General features: G+C 32.8%; 1 protein-coding gene across 3 annotated transcripts; it reads right to left on the bottom strand.

Moving 5' to 3' along the window:
* Positions 1 to 3,879: 3,879 nt before the first annotated feature.
* On the bottom strand, positions 3,880 to 17,856 carry LOC113849168 (lysophospholipid acyltransferase LPEAT2). Of its 3 annotated transcripts, none has more exons than XM_027478865.1 (14): positions 17,329 to 17,856; positions 15,722 to 15,902; positions 15,567 to 15,626; positions 14,889 to 15,052; positions 14,732 to 14,795; positions 14,558 to 14,623; positions 13,558 to 13,653; positions 7,229 to 7,273; positions 6,800 to 6,870; positions 5,538 to 5,604; positions 5,033 to 5,083; positions 4,742 to 4,852; positions 4,605 to 4,652; positions 3,899 to 4,512 (listed from the first exon to the last, which is right to left on the bottom strand). In XM_027478865.1, the coding sequence occupies exons 1-14, from the start codon at positions 17,727 to 17,729 to the stop codon at positions 4,351 to 4,353; spliced, it is 1,587 nt and encodes a 528-aa protein (XP_027334666.1). In that variant the 5' UTR covers positions 17,730 to 17,856; the 3' UTR covers positions 3,899 to 4,350. The 3 variants fall into 3 exon arrangements, 1 of the variants encoding a protein (XP_027334666.1); XR_003502076.1 differs by having other exon boundaries at positions 3,935 to 4,512; positions 4,974 to 5,083; positions 17,329 to 17,855; XR_003502077.1 differs by having other exon boundaries at positions 3,880 to 4,512; positions 6,800 to 7,273; positions 14,889 to 15,066; positions 17,329 to 17,851.
* Between the last annotated feature and the right edge of the window lie 2,998 nt (positions 17,857 to 20,854).

The following is a 20,854-nucleotide window of genomic DNA, read 5'->3' as shown; positions in this document are numbered from 1 at the left end:
TTTGGATTTGGTACAATCAACAAAAGGAGCAGTTATTACAGTCAAACAATGAGGACTGTCTAATCTTCATCCATTGGCATAGAAGATGGAACAATGAGATGATAAGAATTTTAATGCATGTTACTTTCCAATTTTTAAGCCATTAATTAAAAATCGAAGACCCTCATCGTTGATTATGATAATTGCATTGCGCCAAATCCCAATCCTATTCATAGTGATAGCACTAGCATTTACAGCTGTGTGGATAGAAAACATTTCAACATTGTTCTACCAACAATTTTGTTTCTAATGTTTTGGAATTTATTAGTAGAAGATTGATTATTGGAACTTATCAATGATTTGTATAGGGTTTGTTGTACAAACTGGTATGATGTTTATTGAAAGAAAAAGAAGATAATTTAGGTTTTACTTTTATAAACACAATTTTTTAAAGAAATTATGTTTTTTTTTTTTATGTTTGATTTATATATTATTTTAAATTAGATCAAGAACGACCCAATTTAATGGTTTTTGCATATAACAAAGATTGAATTTTGCTGCTTACAATTCATATCTCTCTAAATTATCACTAAAATATCAATGAAAGGACAACAAACTTATTGTAGCTTAAGTTCAGAGGAGATTATCCAGATTATATGTTTTAATTTTTTTTTATTTTATCTAAATTAATTATACAAATTGTTTATATAATTTTTATCAGTAATACAGTTTAAGATGGGCTTTTTTATTTATAATGAACTGATAGAAACATTTGTTGAAGAAAGCGTCAGTAGCAGAGTATGTATCGATTTTGATGACATTTAGCAATGTCGAACTTTTGGTGATTATAATAATTTTTAGTTATTATGAAAACATGACAGCATGAAAAGGAATATAAAAAAATAATAAAGAGCTTATAAAGGTTTTTTAACTTATCACAAATTCTTATGTTTCTGAGAGAGAATTTTACTGTATAAAATAATTTTTCTTACTTGTCTTTAATAAAATATGACTATAATATATATATAAAAAATAATTCTTATACTTCTAAATGAATAGAAAGATATGCAATTTGAGTTTGTAACATACTTTAAAGAATTTTGTTAATTTCAACTTTTAAGATTGAATTTAAATATTTATAAATAATTTTTTTATAAAAAAAATATAATTATTGTATTAAAGTTATAAAAATATAATAAATAATTTTTTTAAAATAAAATTTTATTATTATTAATTGCTTATTTTTCTAATTTAGAATTTAAAATTTAGGGTCGAAGTTAACAAAATCTGATATTAAAATGTGTTATTAGTAACTTAATTTTCATTGGATGAGAAGGTGTAAAAAAGTATCCAACCAGAGAAATAGCACTCTAGTAATCCAAAATTTAGCATAATTGACAAAAAAAAAGGCAATAAAATGAAATTTACTAAGACCACTTTCTTGCTTACTTCGTCGTGCACTAATGCCTTAACTTCTTATTCGACCATTTTAATTGTTAATTGAGCTGAGGGCTGTCATTTTGCCATAGCCTAATCACCCTCAAACCAAACAATTAAGTGCCTATATATCTAAATTTTTAACATGAAATCGCATTCATAAAATGATTTTTTAGAGCAAAAATGTAACTTGGAGTTCTAACATGAACTAATCAGACCCTAAACAACCAAATTTCAACTAAAAAAAAGACATTATTGATGTAAAACAAAAAGTTTCGCTAATCACTCTCTTATAAATAAAATTTATTAATTATTATAAAAAATATTTTTTAAAGCTTTAATATTTCTAAAAAATAATATTTAAATTAAATATGTTATCAAAACATTCCTCAAATTTATTGTATAATTTTTTAAAAAACTTTTAAGACATACCTAACATATATCTTAATAGTCTCAGAAAACATAATTTTTGGGAAACATGATTTCTAAGAAACATGATTCTTAGAAACCAAAGAAGATTATGTACACTAAACACCCTCTCAAGGTAATTGATAACACAGACATGATTCTTTTTCTTTTTGTACCGTACTTTTTTTAACCACATAATCTTTTTAAAAATAAATCTAAAATATATTAATCATTTTAAAAAATTAAATTAGAGAAAGTGTTAAATCAATCTCACCAAGACTAGAAAGTTAGCATAAGTCCAAACAAATCAGCAAGGCAAGGCACTAAACCAAAAACTAAAACAATAAACAATAGTACAAACAAGGTAGACAAGTACACTTAAGTACGCTGGATTAGATCAAAACAAGGAGCAAAATGCATAGTAATTTGCATCTGAGCCACAAAATTGGTTGACTCGCCAGATCCATGACATTGGCCGAGTCAGGGTCAAGTAACATCGGATCTAACCTGTTCTTATGTATTATCAACTTATTGTGTTAACCCAATTGGTTTACTTATCACATTATTGGTTGAACCCACAGATCCAATCCAAGCTTTATAATCAATGAAACTAACCAAACACATACTACAATTGTTCTCTCTCCATCATTGGTACGTTTAGGGTCACTGAAGTCTAAAACATGTTATCAATTTCAATTAATTATATTTGGTTGCTTTATGGATCTTCATGCTTTATTCTATGTGGCGAATGCATATAAATGAGTTGACAAAAAAAGGAACTAATTGATTAATATAAGGGACAAATATGAAAATGCCGGCATCACAGAGGTGAGAAATGGAATAAAATGAAACAATCTTATTTTGAATAGTTTAAAATAAAACTAAAATATGATTAACAAAATTAATTTATTTCATTTTACTCAATATTCCTGTATCATCTGTTCCCTTCTAATTTGATTAATGCCTAGTGAACTCTCACAAATTTTACTTAGTTTGAAAATTATACGCACCTCTTCTATTTTTTATATTATTTTTACACATTGATACACATTATACAAAGAAAAGCTCTTATAAGAATAATACACATAATACTTACAAACAAAACAAGAGTCGAACAAGAAAATCAAGTATAATTTTAAAATCAAGCAATATTTACGTATAATTGTTATTAACTTTAAGACTTTGTTTAAAAATTTGAAAAAAGAGAAAGGAAAAGAGTTTGAAGGAAGAAGAAGATTAAATCTCTCCCTTAATTAGATGTTTAATATTGAGAGAGGAGAATGATGAAATATTTAATTATATAAATAATATTATTATATTTTTTATTTTTTTTAAAAAAATATTTTTCTTTCTCTAAATATTAATATTTTTATTTTTTTATAAATTTTTTAAAAAATTATTACTTAAAAAATTAATATTAAAAAAAGTTAAAATTATAATCATAAAAAAGTACAAAAAAAGTAAGAGAAAAAATCCTTTAAAACTGGATAACTGAAAAAATAAAAGGTTACAGAGGATTTACAAAAACTCCCAGACCCTTCCTCTACTACTTGTAATACTTACAACTAACAAACATTAACCTCTCCTTTCACTTAAGAAAGTTAATACTTTTTCTTTCCTTTATAAAAATTATAACTATTTCACTGTTATTACACATAATACCTTCTTCTCATTTCTACAAAAATGACTCTCTCCCCTAATAAAGCATAATCAAACATATTGTTAACTTAACTTTAGTTTCAACAAATTTTAGAGTATTTTTTATATGAAAAAAAATCAACATAAAAAATAAACACAACATTTTTCATGAATCTGTAATAACTTATACTTCTTTATTTTTTAATAATTTAAAAAACTTTTTCATTTAACTTCTCTATAATTTAAAGAAATAAATTATTTTTAACTTATAAAAAAAATTATTCATTTTTTATATTAACTTTTTCTTTTACAAAGATTTTCATAGTTCGCATACCATCGCATTTACCAGAAATTTCAAGAAAGCTTATTCTGAGGCTGATTAAAACTCCATCTAAATTTAAAGAGAAACTATTTGTGCATGAAATCATCATGCATTCCAAAACAACAAAATCATTTCTTGAGATTCCATCTAAAAATTCCAGGATCAATTATATTACCTTCTGGTTCACATCTCTGAGAGTGCATTCACAATGTTTGTTACAAAAGAAAACCTAACAAGTAGGTTCAAGCCTTACATGAACCACATTGATCCCTAAATGCCATTGTGGTCCCTGAACCAAAATTCAAAAGTTGGATCAGTACGATCATCCACCCAGATAACCGACATCCAGCTGTGCAAAACTGACCTATAGTTAAAATAAAGCAGGAAGACACAAATCTTGACCAAATAATTACGCTTTATGAGTAATTAATCAGGGCAAGGTAAAAAATAAGGAAAAAAATGAGGCCTCTGCATCCTATACTGTATGTAATCCCCAGGAATACCTACCCATTACTTTGCTTTGTACTCCCTATAAGACAACCACCTAAAAAGCAAGAGTATACCCATCACACTATCTCTAGTACTCCATTAGCATTCAATTCCTTGTGCCGCGGTTGAGGTATAAAAAATGCTAAGAGGATAGGATTTCTTCTAAGGCATGAAAGAAAGTCATCCTTGTCAAATCTTCCATCATTATTATCATCAAATAACATAAAAAGCTCATGAACCTACAAGTAACCATCAGTTAACGTCGGTCAGACTACCGTAAGAGTGTTAAGAATGCTAATGACAGAAAAGTTTTTTACTAAATAGAAATTACCCCATCCTTGTTCCAGCTGGGGATGGCAGGTTGGATGAAATCTTGTAACTGATTTTAAAGGGAATTGAAACGTACAAGTTAGTGATAATCCAATGAATTATAGTAAATGCAAATATGAGCAAGAAAGGTCATAATACTTCTTGTTCAACAATGTAGGGTTTTACTGCACCACCGCATCCAGCAAAGGCTTCTTCACAGGCTTGATGGAACCCTGGCTGCTTCCTGACATGTCCAGATCCATACAAGAACTGGATACAACATACAAAAATGTACATAAGATGTGTGTGTCATAACTAACCGAACTTCATGAATCTAAAGATGCAGTCAGTAGTGTTTTGCCCCAAAACCAGTACAGTGTCGTAGTATTACTATTTGCTAGTTGCTTCTAATCTCTTGCATATAAACGGTATATTATTGCAAATAGTCACCTGTCTGAATGTAATTGTCCCACTCTTCTCCACATCAATGAACGCAAATATCTGTAATAAAATATATTCAACATAAACAATAGGACAATCAAACAACAAAAAAGCAGCAAAAGCAACTCAAGTCACGTGTATCTGGCTTTGGCAACAGAAGACAGAGATGAAGGAGGAAAATGGTCCGTTTGGATGAGAGGAAAAAAATAGAGAAGCAAAAAAAAACACAGATAACGACACATTTCCTTTTGTTTAGTTGAAGTGAAGATAAAGAGAAAAAGAGAGCACACTTGACTTGGAAACAAAAATTCAAATTTTTAATTCCTGTCATTTTCTCTTCAATTCTAATTTCAAAACTTTCTCTCCCCCTCATTTTCTTTCCTCTGATAGTAATTTATCGAAAACCATGCATGCACGTGGTATTAATGAATTTAACATAAAATGGTCAGAACATCAAGTCTTGAGGGGTTTTAATCACACAATATTAAAGAAATCTTGAGCAATTTGCTCTAACCTTTTCAGATAGCGGGCAATCCTTAAGTCTTAAAACCCTCAAGAAGTCATGATATTGAACACGACCACTGCAAGCAAGATATGGACTTTATCAATTCCCGTAAGATAATATAGTAGTGACGTATAACTACAAATGTAAATTTCTCCAAATGCAATCATATGTATAGGTATGTAAAGGTCACAGATGAGAGCATAAATAGAAAAATACATCAAAAGGAAATACTATACAGCAAGGTAGTCAAAATCAAGATCTTATATAGAAACGAAAGGGGGATGGAAAACACAAAGTGTCGAATTGTAACATGTAATGTAAGATCTTACTTATAATATAAAATTATATTTGAATAAATATATGCATATAAAATACCATAGATAAGCAAAGTAAACTTAAAATCATGAATAACATTGAATAAAATTTAATAAGAAATATGTTATAATCCACAAAAATTATAACTCAATAAAAATTACAATTTTATTCATTTATCTAAATAATATAAGTTTTCATTAAAAAAAAAAAAAAGCATTTTTCTACATTACCCATGTCAAAGCTATTTGCCCAGCCCACACCTTGCAATATGTAGACAAAATGCCAACCCAAAAAAAGGACCAGGAAACAGTGCAACTAGGAAAAAAAATCAGAAACAAAGATGCATAATAATAAACAAAATGGAGTTGAATAGAGAGAGGGGGGGCTCATATTCAGGCACCCAAAACCCATTTGCTAGATGAACTCACAGGTGCAGTGACCAACACCCAGGGGCAACTCAAATTTTCAGGTGATGCAGTAACCAAAACCAAAGAAATAGAGGCAAAGAACGGAGAGAGATGTTGTAGGAAAATAACATAGACATGTGGGTCTTGGGTTATATAATCGGGGTCATAAGAAAACCAGGTGAGTCAATCGGGTATTTTTATGAAAAAATGATTTTTTTTTTTTAAATCTGGTTCTTTTCCAACACACTAGGATCACACGATTCCATGAATTCATAAGCAAGATCGTGCTATCCCAACTTATAAAACCGCATCCTAGGATCGTGATCGCTCAGCATGGAGAAAATTGTAAGATCAAACGATCTTACGAGTATAATTGCAATTTTGACTACCATGCATAAAAAGTCAACATTGATTGTCATCAATATAGAATCAATTGCTTACTACCAAAAATAAACATTAATGAATTTATAATTTTGTTTCTGCCAGTACCAGAGCAAGAGTGGAATCCCTAATAGTGAGACCTTACAAGAATAAGTGAGATATTAGTACCTGGGATCAGGATTCATAGCCAAGAATTTATCCAGAAAGTCCACTGCTTCCAAGCTGCTAATATGAAATAACTGAAAAGAAGCACAAATTCTCTTTTATCCTTTGGCATTACCATGTAGGCAGACCAGTAAGAGAGACAAGATGTGTCATTCTATCACTTATCATTAAGATACCATAATACAAAATATTTTCACCCTTTCACTACGTATGCAGCCACTCTAGGTCACTTATCTCTAGCATCCATTAAAGGGTTGCTGTAGCATTTGCATATACTACAGGACAAACAGATAAAAGGTTTAACGCATAAATCTCACCTGAAGTGGTAACAAGTTTAAGACCAGGGCTTTGACAATGTCAGCAGAAAAAAGTTAAGGGTATATTTAAACAATGACAACATTAATTCAAGCTCATTTGTTTCAAGAGACTCACTGATTCCACCTTGGTCATTTCAACCATGTAAATTGAGGGATTCTCCTGAAAAGATCAATAAGTTAAAGTATCAGCAACAACAAAACTGGAAATAACAGATTAGGAAACATTTAATAAAAATTATATTAAAAAATGAGGAAAATGGGAGAACTTTAAGGAAGTATTTGGGCAAATATGCAGGTTAAAACTGTTGGGGGTATTGTCTTGGTTAGCAGTATAAACTATAAAGTAGTAAAAATTTGAAGTTAACAGGGATTGTTGGAGCAAATAAAAGCTTAAAATGTTTGCCTATGGTATGGGTACCTATGAAGCATGGACACCTCTCTTGTTTTAAGTATTGCAGTGTGTTGGACACATTTCTAACACTAACAGCTCTTCAAAGTTTTATTAAAAATATATATAACTTTCAAAAAAATTAGCTTAATTTTTAATGAAAAATATTAAAAAATGATGCTTCCTTAAATATTTTAGGAATGCTCATTACAAATAGAAAAAATAATAAAACTTAGTGTATTTGTTTGAGAATACGAATATGATATAATTTTATTTTATTTTGAGATTTTTTTTGTAAAGAAATCAAGTACTTACATTGTAAAATAATGTCTCTTAATATTTTTTTTGAAATTATATAATATATATATATATATATATATATATGTGTGTGTGTGTGTGTGTCGCAAGCGTCACTGTCGTGTCCAGTGTTCTTTCAATTTTATTTCTAACTGGTGGCAATCTAATCAATGATAAACAAATGGAAGAGAATAATACGATTAGCCAAGCTTTGACAATTTTCCAGATCAACTGTGGCATTCAATTTTATATTAGAAGTTCAAGTTGTTGAATTCAAATGCCATGGAAATTTTATCCTTAGTCATGAATGGTTTTCTCATTTTTCAAATAAAAATATTTTGATAAGGTGAATCTAGGAACAGCTAGATGTTCGAAGATTTCACAAGACAATAGGGAACTCAATAGAAGAATGAATTCCGAATATTACTTATTGAAAAACAAGAATGAAGTTCACACAGAAATTCTTTACAAACAAACTTCCTTCCTTACAACAGATGAAAACTATTTATAGTTTGTCAATTTCTAACTAACTTCCTATACGTGAAATTATAACGAAATTGTTGCTAACTACTCTTACACGTGTACAGTGACTTGAACGCAAGTCACCTATATCAATATTTCCCCCCTAAAATAATCTTTGTCCTCAAGGATTGAAATGAGGAAACTTCCACTTCAGGTCATAATAAAACTCCCACGTGGCATCCTCTAGCAGCTGATGCTTCCACTTGACCAAAACCTTGGTGACAGGCATATTTCCCCTCTTCACAGTCATTCTGTCAAGGATGGATTCAAGTTCTCGTCCTCTCCCAATTGAATCAGAAACTTCAGGACAATTGCTGGAAACAGGTACCTCTCCAACATGCTTCTTCAATTGGGATACATGGAAGACATTGTGGACATTGGATCCCGCTGGTAGTTGAATTCTATATGCAACTGTACCTATTTTATCCAGAATTGTATAAGGACCATAATACTTTGGGGACAACTTAGCATTGACCCGTTGTGCAACAGAAATTTTTCTATAAGCATGAAGTTTCACATAGACCCAGTCACCAACCTCAAATTGCCTGTCAGATCTATGCTTGCCAGCAAGCTGTTTCATTCGTTCCTGAGCTCTTTCCAAATTAAATTTAACCACCTTCAACATTTCTTCACGTTTCTGAAAGCTTCTATCCACTAACTCAACCCTAGACTCCCCAGGAAGGTAAGGTAAGTGCACTGGTGGCTGTTGACCATACACAACTTCATAAGGGCTGGTTCTAATTGCAGAATGGTAGGTAGTATTATACCACCACTCAGCCAATGACAACCATTTTGACCACTCATGAGGAACATTCGCACACATACATCGAAGGTAAGTTTCCAAGCACCTATTCAATACTTCTGCATGTTCATCAGTTTAAGGATGGTAAGCAGTAGAAAGGTTTATTTGTACACCCTAACAAGACAAAATATCTTTCCAGAATTGGCTCACAAACACAGGGTCTCTATCACTTGTTATTGACTCGGGAAAACCATGCAGCTTAAACACATTGTCTAGGAAACATTGAGCAACATCAGCAGCTGTGTAAGGATGTTTAAGTGCCATGAAGTGTGCTGCTTTACTCAGCCTATCCACCACCACATATATAACCTGCTTCCCACATGATCTCGAGAGACCTTCAATAAAATCCATATTGATATGCTACCAAATTCTTCCTAGAATATGCAATGGCTGCAGTAGTCTCGGGCTGGCAGCTGTATCATATTTAGACTTCTGACAAGTGCTGCATTGCATTACAAGGGTCCTAACATCTTTTGTCATTCCTTTCCAAAAAATCACAGCTTGCATTCTCCTCAAAATAGCATCTCTACCTGAATGACCTCCACTAGCAGAAGCATGCAGCCAATCAAAAATAGCTTTTCTAATTCAGCAATCCTTCCCTACAACCAACCTCCCTTTTCTTCGTAGTTCATTGTTCTGCCAAACATAATGTTTATGTGAATCAGCATTGGCCTGAATTTCAGTGATCAATTGTTGTAGTGTGCTATCACTAGCCCATGATTGTTTAATTTTGTCATACAAGTCAGATTCAGGTACACAAGTGTTGATGGCTTGACAGTCAATAGGTTCCAGTCTTAATAAGGCATCAGCAACCACGTTTTCATGCCCTTGCTTGAACTCAATAGAGAAATCAAATTCCATCAACTTGACCAGCCACCACTGTTGAAAAGCAGTTGTTAACCTTTGGTTGAGTATGTATTTTAAACTCCGATGATCTGTTCGGATAATGAACTTTGTATTAAGCAATTAATGCCGCCACTTCTGCATAGCAAATACCACGGCCAAAAGCTCTTTTTCATAGATTGACAAAGCCCGTTGTTGAGTGTTTAGAGCTCTGCTGATAAATGCAATAGGATGGTGGTCTTGCATTAAAACAGCACCAAGACCATGACCAGAAGCATCCACTTCAACAATAAAGACCCTGGAAAATCTGGCAAAGCCAACAGTGGAGCTTCCACCAATTTGGCTTTTAGCATCTAAAATGCATTTAATGCTTCATGAGACCAATGGAAATTCTCCCTTTTTAGCATGTTGGTTAGAGGTCTAGCAATACAGCCATAGTTTTGCACAAATCTCCTGTAATATCCTGCAAGTCCAAAAAAACCCCTTAGCTGTTTAAGAGTGGTAGCTAGAGGCCAATTTTGGACAGCTATGACCTTAGCAGGGTCAGTTGCAACCCCTTCTCTTGAGATATAATGGCCAAGGTATTCCACCCTTTCAACACAAAAATAACATTTGCTCTTTCTAGCATACAAGGAATTGGACCTCATAGTAAGTAAAACCAGCTGCAAATGCTGTAAATGCGTCTCTAAACTACTGCTATATATTAAAATATCATCAAAGAACACTAACAAAAACCTCCTTAAGTAATCCTTGAAGACATCATTCATCAGCCCTTGAAAAGTGGCTGGTGCATTTGTGAGGCCAAAAGGCATCACCAAGTATTCGAAGTGTCCCCCATGTGTCTTGAAAGCAGTTTTGTGAATGTTACTATCAGCCATCCTTACCTGGTTATAACCAGACCGAAGATCGATTTTTGAAAACACCACTGAACCATGCAATTCATCCAACAAGTCATCCACCAATGGAATTAGAAATCTGTCCTTGATAGTCTGTTTATTAAGATCCCTATAATCCACACAGAGCCTCCATGAACCATCTTTTTTCCCAACCAAAACTACAGAGTTAGCATAAGGACCGGTGCTATGTTGAATCACTCCACTATTGAGGAGTCCTAAACTAACTTGTCAATTATATCTTTTTGACGTTTGGCATATCTATAAGGTCGTTTATTTACTGGATCTGCCCCTTGTATCAGGGGTATTTTATGATCATGCGTAAGCCTCTTTGGAGGTAATTCTGTTGGTTCCATAAAAAGATCTTCAAACTATAATAAGAGAGCTTCGATAGGTTCCTATACAATAGTGTCAGAAGCATGAGTAGTTAAGGAAGAAAAAACTCCCCGACCTCCCTCACAAATGTGCAACATTGACAACTGAGGTTCTGAATTCAAGACCTTGTTCAGCTGTTTCTTCTTCATAGTTGTTAAACCTGATGGATTAGCCCCTCTCAAAACCAGCTTTTTTTCGTCCACAAAAAATTCCATTGATAGTTTGTCAAAATTCCAGGTTATGTTTCCTAAGGTAACTAACCATTCAATTCCCAATACCAAATCACAGCACCCCAAGGGAATCAGTAACATATCTAAGACAAAGTTGGTTTGTCGGATTGTCCAAGTGAATTGTTTGACTACTGAGCAGATTTTTACCTTATTCCCATCCACAACGGCCACATTCAAATTTCAAACATCCTCAATTAAGCAGCCCAATTTCTTAGCCATGTTAACATCAAGGAAATTATGAGTACTCCCGCTGTCAATAAGTATGTGTAGAGGTTTCTTTTTAAAATAGCCAGTCACTCGCATGGTCTTGAAAGTAGTCACACTTGTCAACGCATTTACAGAAATTTGAGTGTCCAAACTGCCGTCCAACGTAGGAGTCACAGAACCAAGGTTGGAAACTATAATATCATCACCAATCTCACTACTGTCATCATCATCCGCTTCCAACACATGCAATTGGAGTTTCTTATGGGTAAGGGCATGGGCTGGGGTAAAAGGCTCATCACAAAAGTAACAAAGTCCTTTGGCTCTTCTCTCATTCATGTAGGCTGGGGTAAACTTTTTAATGGTTTGTGTTTGGTACTTGGGGAGTGTAGTTTGGTTAGCTGGTTGTTTAGGTGGGTTAGTAGGCAATATGGATTTGGAAGGTTGTGATATCTTACTTGGTTTAGAAAATGGATTAGAGGTAAAACTGTTTGCAGCAGCGGATTCATATAATTTCGCCAAAGTGAAAGCCTTCCGAATATCCTGAGGCTGGAACATCCTCACCATCAGTTGTATTTCCTTTTTCAATCCTCCTAGGAAACAGCTCAACATATAATCCTCAGTTAAATCCAGCCTAGAGATTAGGGAGTCAAATTCCTCATGGTATTCAACTACTGATCCTTTCTGTCGAAGCCTCATCAAAGAAGCCATAGGGTCATCACAAGTATCTCCGAATCTATCAGTTATTATCTTAGTAAACTCAGTCCAATTGGGTAAAGTATGTACACCTAGCGTTTTTACAAAGGCTGTATGCCACATGAGGGCTTATCCTTCAAAATGAATAACTGCCAAACGTACTTTGATATCTCAGGAGTACCGTCAATAGAAAAGTATGTATTACATTGGTAAATCCATTGATTTACTGAATTGCCATTAAACCTAGGAAAGTCAATACGTGCTAACCTAGTACCACACGAGTAATTGTTATTCGCATGATCTTTACGTCCAGCATTCACAACACGTCCATTTGTTGCTGTCAATTCAATCAGGTGTTGGCGCATTTCTTGGAAGGAACATTGAATTTATTGATCCATCGAAACCTGCGAGACCTCTTGGACATTCGTCTGAATCGACGTCGCCAACGCCATCAATCTCTCATCCAATCGCAAATTGATTCTTGATTCAATGCGCTCTTCCGATTTGCATTGTGCAGCTTGGCTTCTTGTTTCATCTGCCATTGAAGAAGGTCCTAGACAAATTCACTGATACCACTAATAAGGTGAATCTAGGAACAGCTAGGTGTTCAAAGATTTCACAAGACAATAGGGAACTCAATGGAAGAATGAATTCCGAATATTACTTATTGAAGAACAAGAATGAAGTTCACACAGAAATTCTTTACAAACAAACATCCCTCCTTACAACAGATGAAAACTATTTATAGTTTGTCAATTTCTAACTAACTTCCCATATGTGAAATTATGACGGAATTCCTGCTAACTACTCTTACACGTGTACAGTGACTTGGACGCAAGTCACCTATATCATATTTTTGGTCCATAACATGAGATCTTCAGTTTAACCCATATTGCCATTCAAAATCACGAAAGCAAAGAGCTTCACAGATATCACTACAGACTGAAATAATCAATCTACAAGGAGAAGAAAGCAGTAAGTAAAAGAAACATAACTCTAAATATGTACTTGGTTGTCTGTTTTTTTTATACATGTATCTATTACAAAAGTTGTGTTTAATATTGTGATTAAAATGTTATGTTTTCAAGTTTGAATTTGACCATTTTAAACACAGCAAAAAAATTTCAAAATGCAAAATAGCAATCAAGTAACAAGGATGAGGATATAACTGAAATGATAATTAAAATAACACACCTGTTTTTCTTCTTGTGCTTTCATATGAAGCATTATGTCACCATAAGAATGTCCTGTCTGGAAAGCATTCATTGCAGTTGCAATAGCATGGCTAGTCTGCATTTATCCACATATTAATAGTTGAATAGTTACAAACTACCAATACAGGGAAGGATTAAATTCAACAAATCAACCAGCCTATTTTATGTTATAAAAGACAAACTAATAAAAGAGATAAAAAAATGGGCAAAAAACAAGCAATGTTTGTATAATCACGCTAAGGTGCTACTCCAACTTTCTCTTGTATAAATTGATTCCTATTTTTTTCTTTTTCTTGTATATCCATCCATTCATCCACCTCAGCATTATCATCTCAGCTTATCTAAGTTTCATCTGCTGTTGGCATGCCATTGCCCAACATTCACTAACATAGGGAAAACCTTCTAAATAAAAAGTTGTCATTAGAACTTTCCCGTGAATTTGATGGACACACCACAATACTAGACAAGCCTAAAGCAATCTTCCATTCCATCCACCTAACCAGAATACTATGCGTGAAATCCCAATTAATCTTTCCAAGTTTCCATCACTTTGTGCTATGACGTGAATCCTAATTTTTCACCTCTAAAATGCTGCTAATTGGCATTTTACTGAAATTTACTTTTTGCACAGTAAAAAACTTAGACTTGCAGTCAGATTAGCACCTAGTTGAAATTTAAGGTGAAAAAAAATCAAGGATAATTTTTTATACAATTTTTCACATCAACCTTATGCCTGGATTTCTTTACCAACTTTTCTAGGGACCATAACACTGATCCTTAGAGGTAAAAGAAGATTCTCAGATGCCCAAGAGAAATCTACTTCAACTCACAATTCACAATGAAAATATATCCATGTAGAGGTTTCAAGGATCAAACTACTGACAATTGTTTTCTGCATTTTGCAAACTATGAGCATAAATATAAAAATCCATTGACAATAAATGAAAGCTACCAAAAAATAAATAAATTAGAAAACTTACCCTTTCACGAAAATGTACAGCAGTTTCCTTATCATCCAGGGGTGAAATCACGGGAAGATATTCTACCTGTTCAATTCAAGTTGAAAGTTCAGAATTACTTCAAGAAATATTATTTCCATACAACATGGCAGATTAACCATTTTAAAGAAAAACTCAATCCATAAAAACTCATACCTCAAAAAAGTTGTGAAATTGTGTGAACATCCTGAACATAAGCTTTCCCAAAGAAACATTACCCCTAGCAAATTTGCATTTAAAACAATGAGAGGGATAAGTTATGCCTACAAACAACAGTAATGAAATGCAAGGATCTTCATAAACAAATTCCTACCAGGATTGGTCAAAGTGCACATGAGGATAGCGTACAACTACAGGCTGGATAGGGTATCCAGGGATAAATGCACCAAGTTGGAAGGAGATAAGGTTCCTGCCATTAGTTGTGGTTCCCTCTGGAAATAATAGTACTCGAGGAAATCTATTGCAAGAGGCCCTTCTCTGTAATTCAGATCCTTGAAAGAAGATTTCTGTATCAAATAGCTTATAAAATTGACAACCAGCAAATTATATGAAGTGAGATATCTATAGGTCAGTCCTGCTGTTTCGAATAATTCTCTCATCTTGCTACTGAATTCCGAGTCTAAAGCTAAACACTTCACATGTTAAATTATTACTCACCAATGTAACTATACACCATGTTAAACTCACACAACTCTGAAGTTCTGTTCCAGTTTATATGGCTAATTAGACTGTCATAACTTAATTATAATCTGGATTATTTATGTTGCTCATTGTATCCTAAAACGTATTGCTGATATACCTCCTACTTGAGAACAACAACAACGCTCAAAAGTGAAAAAGAGGGTATGGTTCAAAACTATGGGCATCAGAGAGGTGACTGAAAATAGAAAGTGTAACTGAGCATTAATTAGCAACCATATCAACAGCCAAAGAGCAAAAATTTTAAGATGCAGATCAAACAACAATGAGCAAATTAATAGAAATGTTTTACCTTTATTTCCCTGACAGCCTGCTTCCTTGATGATGGCAAGAACCTGTTAACATATATGACCTGGAAACAAAAGAAGTGGAAAAAATTGGAAAATGGAAAGTGCTTTTGTATTTTTAATTAAGCACACATAAAACGTAGCTGTCAAATGGAATTACCTGCATTGCTCTAATAATGGTGCCAACAAAAGGTATGGAGTCATGAGACTCAGACGCCACAATGGTGGGAAATAATTCATAGAAATAGAAGATAGGCTCAACATAAGATACATGATTGGATACAATTACTGGAGCAATTTCCCTTGGTGCTGGTCTCCCCTTCCGTTTTATCCACTGATAGCTTCAATCGATAGAAGGAGACAACAAACAGAGATATTCATGGATCAGAACCAAGATAAGCTAAGGGCTTTTTCAAATAAATATATAAAATGAATCTGCAATCAACCTTTGAGAAGTAAAAATAACCCAGTATCATATATTTAATTCATATAACATGTAAAGGCACTGTTTCATCCATAGTTATCAATCTTGGATAGTGGCAGCCAACACCAAAAATGCTATGGTGGGATAGAGCATAGCAGGATGACCACTACTTAGAAATTTTATAAAAATAAATAATTTATACTTTATATATAAATGCTAAAAGATTTAAAAAAAAAAAAAAAAAATCTCCCAAAGCAGTGTTTTTTTAGGGAAAAATGATTTTTTTATAGCGACCTATGACTGCTCCACTCCGCTATTTCACTGTAGCACCGCTATTGATAACTATGGTTTCATCTCTTTTAGTTTGTTCATGTTTTACCTTTGGTTTCCAGTTTTCTATCTATAAAGAAACTGGCTGATTCTTATTAATAAAAAATTAGACATGACAGACTCAATCCCCCCTATGCTCTCTTTCATAAAGCACAGCATTATAAAACCCCTGATTCTTATTCATAGAAAGTATAATTCTTTTCTTTTCAATTCCCCCCCCCCCCCATCACCCCCAAGAAAGCAATTGTCATAAATCTGAGTACAGATGCGCACAGATTCTATAAATGAAAGCCAATTGTATTTTGCATACTAAGGCGTGCATTTATTCTGTTTTTCCCTTTCATCTCCGTTCCACCACCTAACCCCAGAATAAAACCAAGAACATCATTAACTAAGCAAGTAAATTAAACGCCTCATTTCCATTAACAACAAAAAATAAATCACTTCCTTAATCCACAGCAAACCTTTGTCCTTTTCCCCACCAAAGACCAAACCAAATCTTTACGCCATCCAGTCTTCATTATGCGACTCACATCACAACTACAAATTACTAAATCAGAGAAGCCATAATTACATGTACTTCAATGCCACACCAAAGTACTTAGGGCATGTACTCTAATTCTACAAAAATACTTTATTTTCCTAAAATCCTCTTAAAAAGGTAGCGAAAAAACAAATTTTCTAAACTCAGCCGATAAATCAGCTAATTAATTTTAGAAAAATAATCATTTTTTGTCAAACTACTGATTGGACTTTTTAAAACAATGAAAAACGTTTACAAACTCACACTTAAGCTAATCATAAACCAAAAATAAAAATTCAAGAGAAGAATTAATAACCATCCCCAACTACTCTCACATAAAGGGTTCCCAAAGAAGAAACAGAAACTCACACATACAAACACAGAATTGACTAAGATCTCAAATAATTATTTTTCAAAAACTAAAACAATTTTTTAGCATTGACATATTAAAAAGAAAAAATAAAATCAAAAGTGAAAAGTTGAAGAGTACCCGAAAGAGAAGAGAATGAATCTAGCACACAATCGAGTGATCCACATAACCCTACACCTCCACTTCGGCATAGGGTTTTCCTTATCCTTCCACCCTTCCAACGCCACTCTGGTCGCCACATATCCCACCGCCAAACACAGCCCAAACAGCACCAACCGCACGACCGCAAGCGGCAAACACACCACCGTCTTCAACCACTCGTACGCCCCTTCCATCCCCGGCGTGTCATTGCGGAATGGGTCCACCGTCGCCGGCGGCGGCACGGTAAACTCCTCAGTGCACCCAAGCGAACGGAAGGGATTCGCATCGGCGGCGGAGGAGGCGGGGTGAGCGCTGCCGCGGACGTCGACGACGATGTGATCGGAGGAGAGAAACGGAGTGGTGATGTCGGTGTCTGCCATGGGCGGCAATGGAAGGGAGCGTAGAGATACGCGTAGAAATACTGTAGAGTATGAGTAGAGCGAGGCCTAAGGAAGAAGGAAAGGGGAAAAGTGAAAGAGAGGGAGTGTGAGCAATGGTGCGTGCTTCTGCTCCTCCTTTTTATTTCCTTCTTTTATGGTTTATTATGCGACGTTGCTGGACCACTCATGTGTTCAAATTTATTATTATTATTATTATTATGTTGTAAAATATCAAATAATCAATTATTTTATTTTTTATGCTAATAATATATCAGTTGGTAACAAATTTGGCCCCCGTCTGATAGGTTTTTCACTTTTTTACACTTTAGATTTGAATGCAATTTTAGCTGGATTTGATGTATGATCTGTATATAATTTTTTAATTTTTATTCATATTGATCTATTGATCTGTATTTGAAATTTTCAGTTATAATTTTTTAAGAATGATATGAGTTTGTTATTTTAAGCATTGATTTTTTAATATAAGCTTAGTTTAAAACTATTTTTTAAAAATCTTAATTTTATTAAAAATAATAATTTAAGCAAAATTTATTTAAAAATATTTATAAAAAGCAGAAAATATGAATGATTAAAGTATGTATTATAAATGGAAAGGAATGTGAGGATGTGAGCGCGTGGCACCTGGCACCTGGCTATGACATGGCTCTCTCTATGTTGCTGTTATTAAATTATTTAATGAAAAGGTTTTGCAGAGGAACACGATGTACCCACTTGCACTTCGCTGGGTGCCATGGATAGGGACTGTCTGCTTCGTCCCTTTGACTTTCTTTTCACCTTTCACATGCCTCGTTACTTTCTTCGTTTCCACACCAAAATTATTCATCATTCCTAGTTTTTCTTCTTCTCTGTGCTTCAAACAACCCCTATTAAAACTATAATCAAAGTGTCTTTATTTTCTATTTATACTTTATTTAACAACGTAAAATGAAAATTTTAAACAGAATGAGACATATTAAAAAAAAAACCACCGTCTATCGTCACATACCTCGCCGCCAAACACAGCCCAAACAGCACAACGCTCACCGGAAGGGGCAAATACACCACCGTCTTCAACTACTCGTACACTCCTTCCGTCGCCGGCGTGTCGTTGTGGAATGGGTTCACCGTCGCCGCCGCGAGCACGGTCAACTCCTCAGTGCACCCAAGCCAAATCGGAGGAGAAAAACCGAGTCGTGACGTCGCTGTACCACACATTTTCAATTTATTTTATTATTATTTTTATTAGGTTGTAAAATATAAAATATTCAATTTATTTATTTCTTTATCACAACATGTCAGTTGGTAACAAGTTTGCTGAGGATTAGGCCGGTGTGATTTGTTTTTTACTTTATTAAAAGTTTAGGTTTGACTACAATTTTAGCTGGATTTGATGTATGTATGATCTGTATAAAAAATATTATATTGTTAATTAATTAAAACATATGGTCAATATAAATTTGAAAATTAATTATTATCAAATTAAAAAATTATTGATATAAAAATCTAATTAGATAATAATGTTAAATCAATCTCAGGTATATTTTAATTAAATCAATATCTATTAAAACTGTCAGTTATAGTTTTTTAACAGAATTTTTTAAGAATAATTTTAAATAAGAATAGTTTTATGAGTTAGTTATCTTGTTTTGTTATGTTATATAACATTTTTTAAAATATGAATTTTTATTACAAGTAACATGACATATATATTCATTAAATAAATTTGAAATATTAAATTACATTGAATATGTAATTTTTTAATAAAAATTTATTATATATAACTTATTTATTTAAAAGAATATTGAACGGCTTAAATTATTATTATTATTATTATTACTTTAAAAGGTTTTGCAGAAGATCATGATGTAGCCGCATGCCCTTTGCTGGGTGCCATGGATGGGGACTGTGATCGTCCCTTTGACTTTGTTGATGAACCTCGTGGAATGTGATTAACCATCATTTAATATTTAGGCATAACTTTTAAGGTTTATCATGTATTTTAAATATAATTTTACTAAAATAAAGTGAAAGCTTTGGTCATGCTGTTCTATATAGAAATTTTGTTGAAAGGTGATAAATTTTTTTTTTATAGGCAAAACAAATCTTATTAAAAAGAGTTCAAGGGGAACTCAAAACCCATATACATAAAAAATTACTTACTCAAAGAAATAAAAAGTAAAAATATACTTATGCAAAATTAAGACAGATACAATTTCGTGAGTTCAAATACCAATCAGCTAACATAATAGCTTCTCCCTTACTAACAAGTGATAACCATTTCCAGGATCTCAGAATAATAGAATCTAGGACTTCCCTCTCATCCAAAACACTATTGAAAAATATAATTCTATTTCTATGCAACCACAAAGACCACACTATACTTATCCAAATTATTAATAAGAGATTAGTATCTAACTTTTGATTAAGAGATATTCTTTATATATACCAATAATTTAAATCCCTAGCGAATGTGTTGATTAATTATGTATTTTTTTTAAAAAAAGGTACAACACAATGATATTTTATAATAATGAAAAATAAAACTCTAAATTTGACGCAATTTTGACTCATATTGAACATAATTATACAATTACCATATTGTAGTTTTGATTAATAAGCTTATGCTGTGAAAATTTGCTATTTAAATATATTTTGAAGTGTCAATTATATTAGTTGCTTTAAACAATAAATTTGAATGCAATTTTACAAAATTAAACACATTTATTTATTGCATTCAGTTTAATTAAGGTTATCTAAGGTCTATTCGAATCACAGTTGAAATGGAATTATATATGTTAATATTTTTTATTTATTTTTTACTTTGAGATAGTTTGATGTTCATGGTTTTGTACATAACAAAATGTGTAAATTTGATTTCATCACTTAAATAAATAATGTATCTTACTAAATTGATCAACAAGTTAATACTAACGATGTTGTTTTAATCTATCACAAACTAAATGAAACTTAACTATATTTAACAACTTAGAGTGACTTAAAAATTACAAAATAAAATAAAAATGTTAAGCAATTTTTCTCTTCATTTTTTTTTTTACAAACAAGGGGAATTAATGTATAGTAACTTTTTTTAAGTTTAAACTTGCCTTGTATTAAGGTTTTTCTTC

This window comes from Abrus precatorius, unplaced genomic scaffold (genome assembly GCF_003935025.1).
Source record: "Abrus precatorius isolate BTA unplaced genomic scaffold, Abrus_2018 Scaffold9, whole genome shotgun sequence".
Lineage (NCBI taxonomy): Eukaryota > Viridiplantae > Streptophyta > Magnoliopsida > Fabales > Fabaceae > Abrus > Abrus precatorius.
The sequence above is the reverse complement of the archived record's forward strand: the minus strand, read 5'-3'. Positions and strand labels throughout refer to the sequence as shown.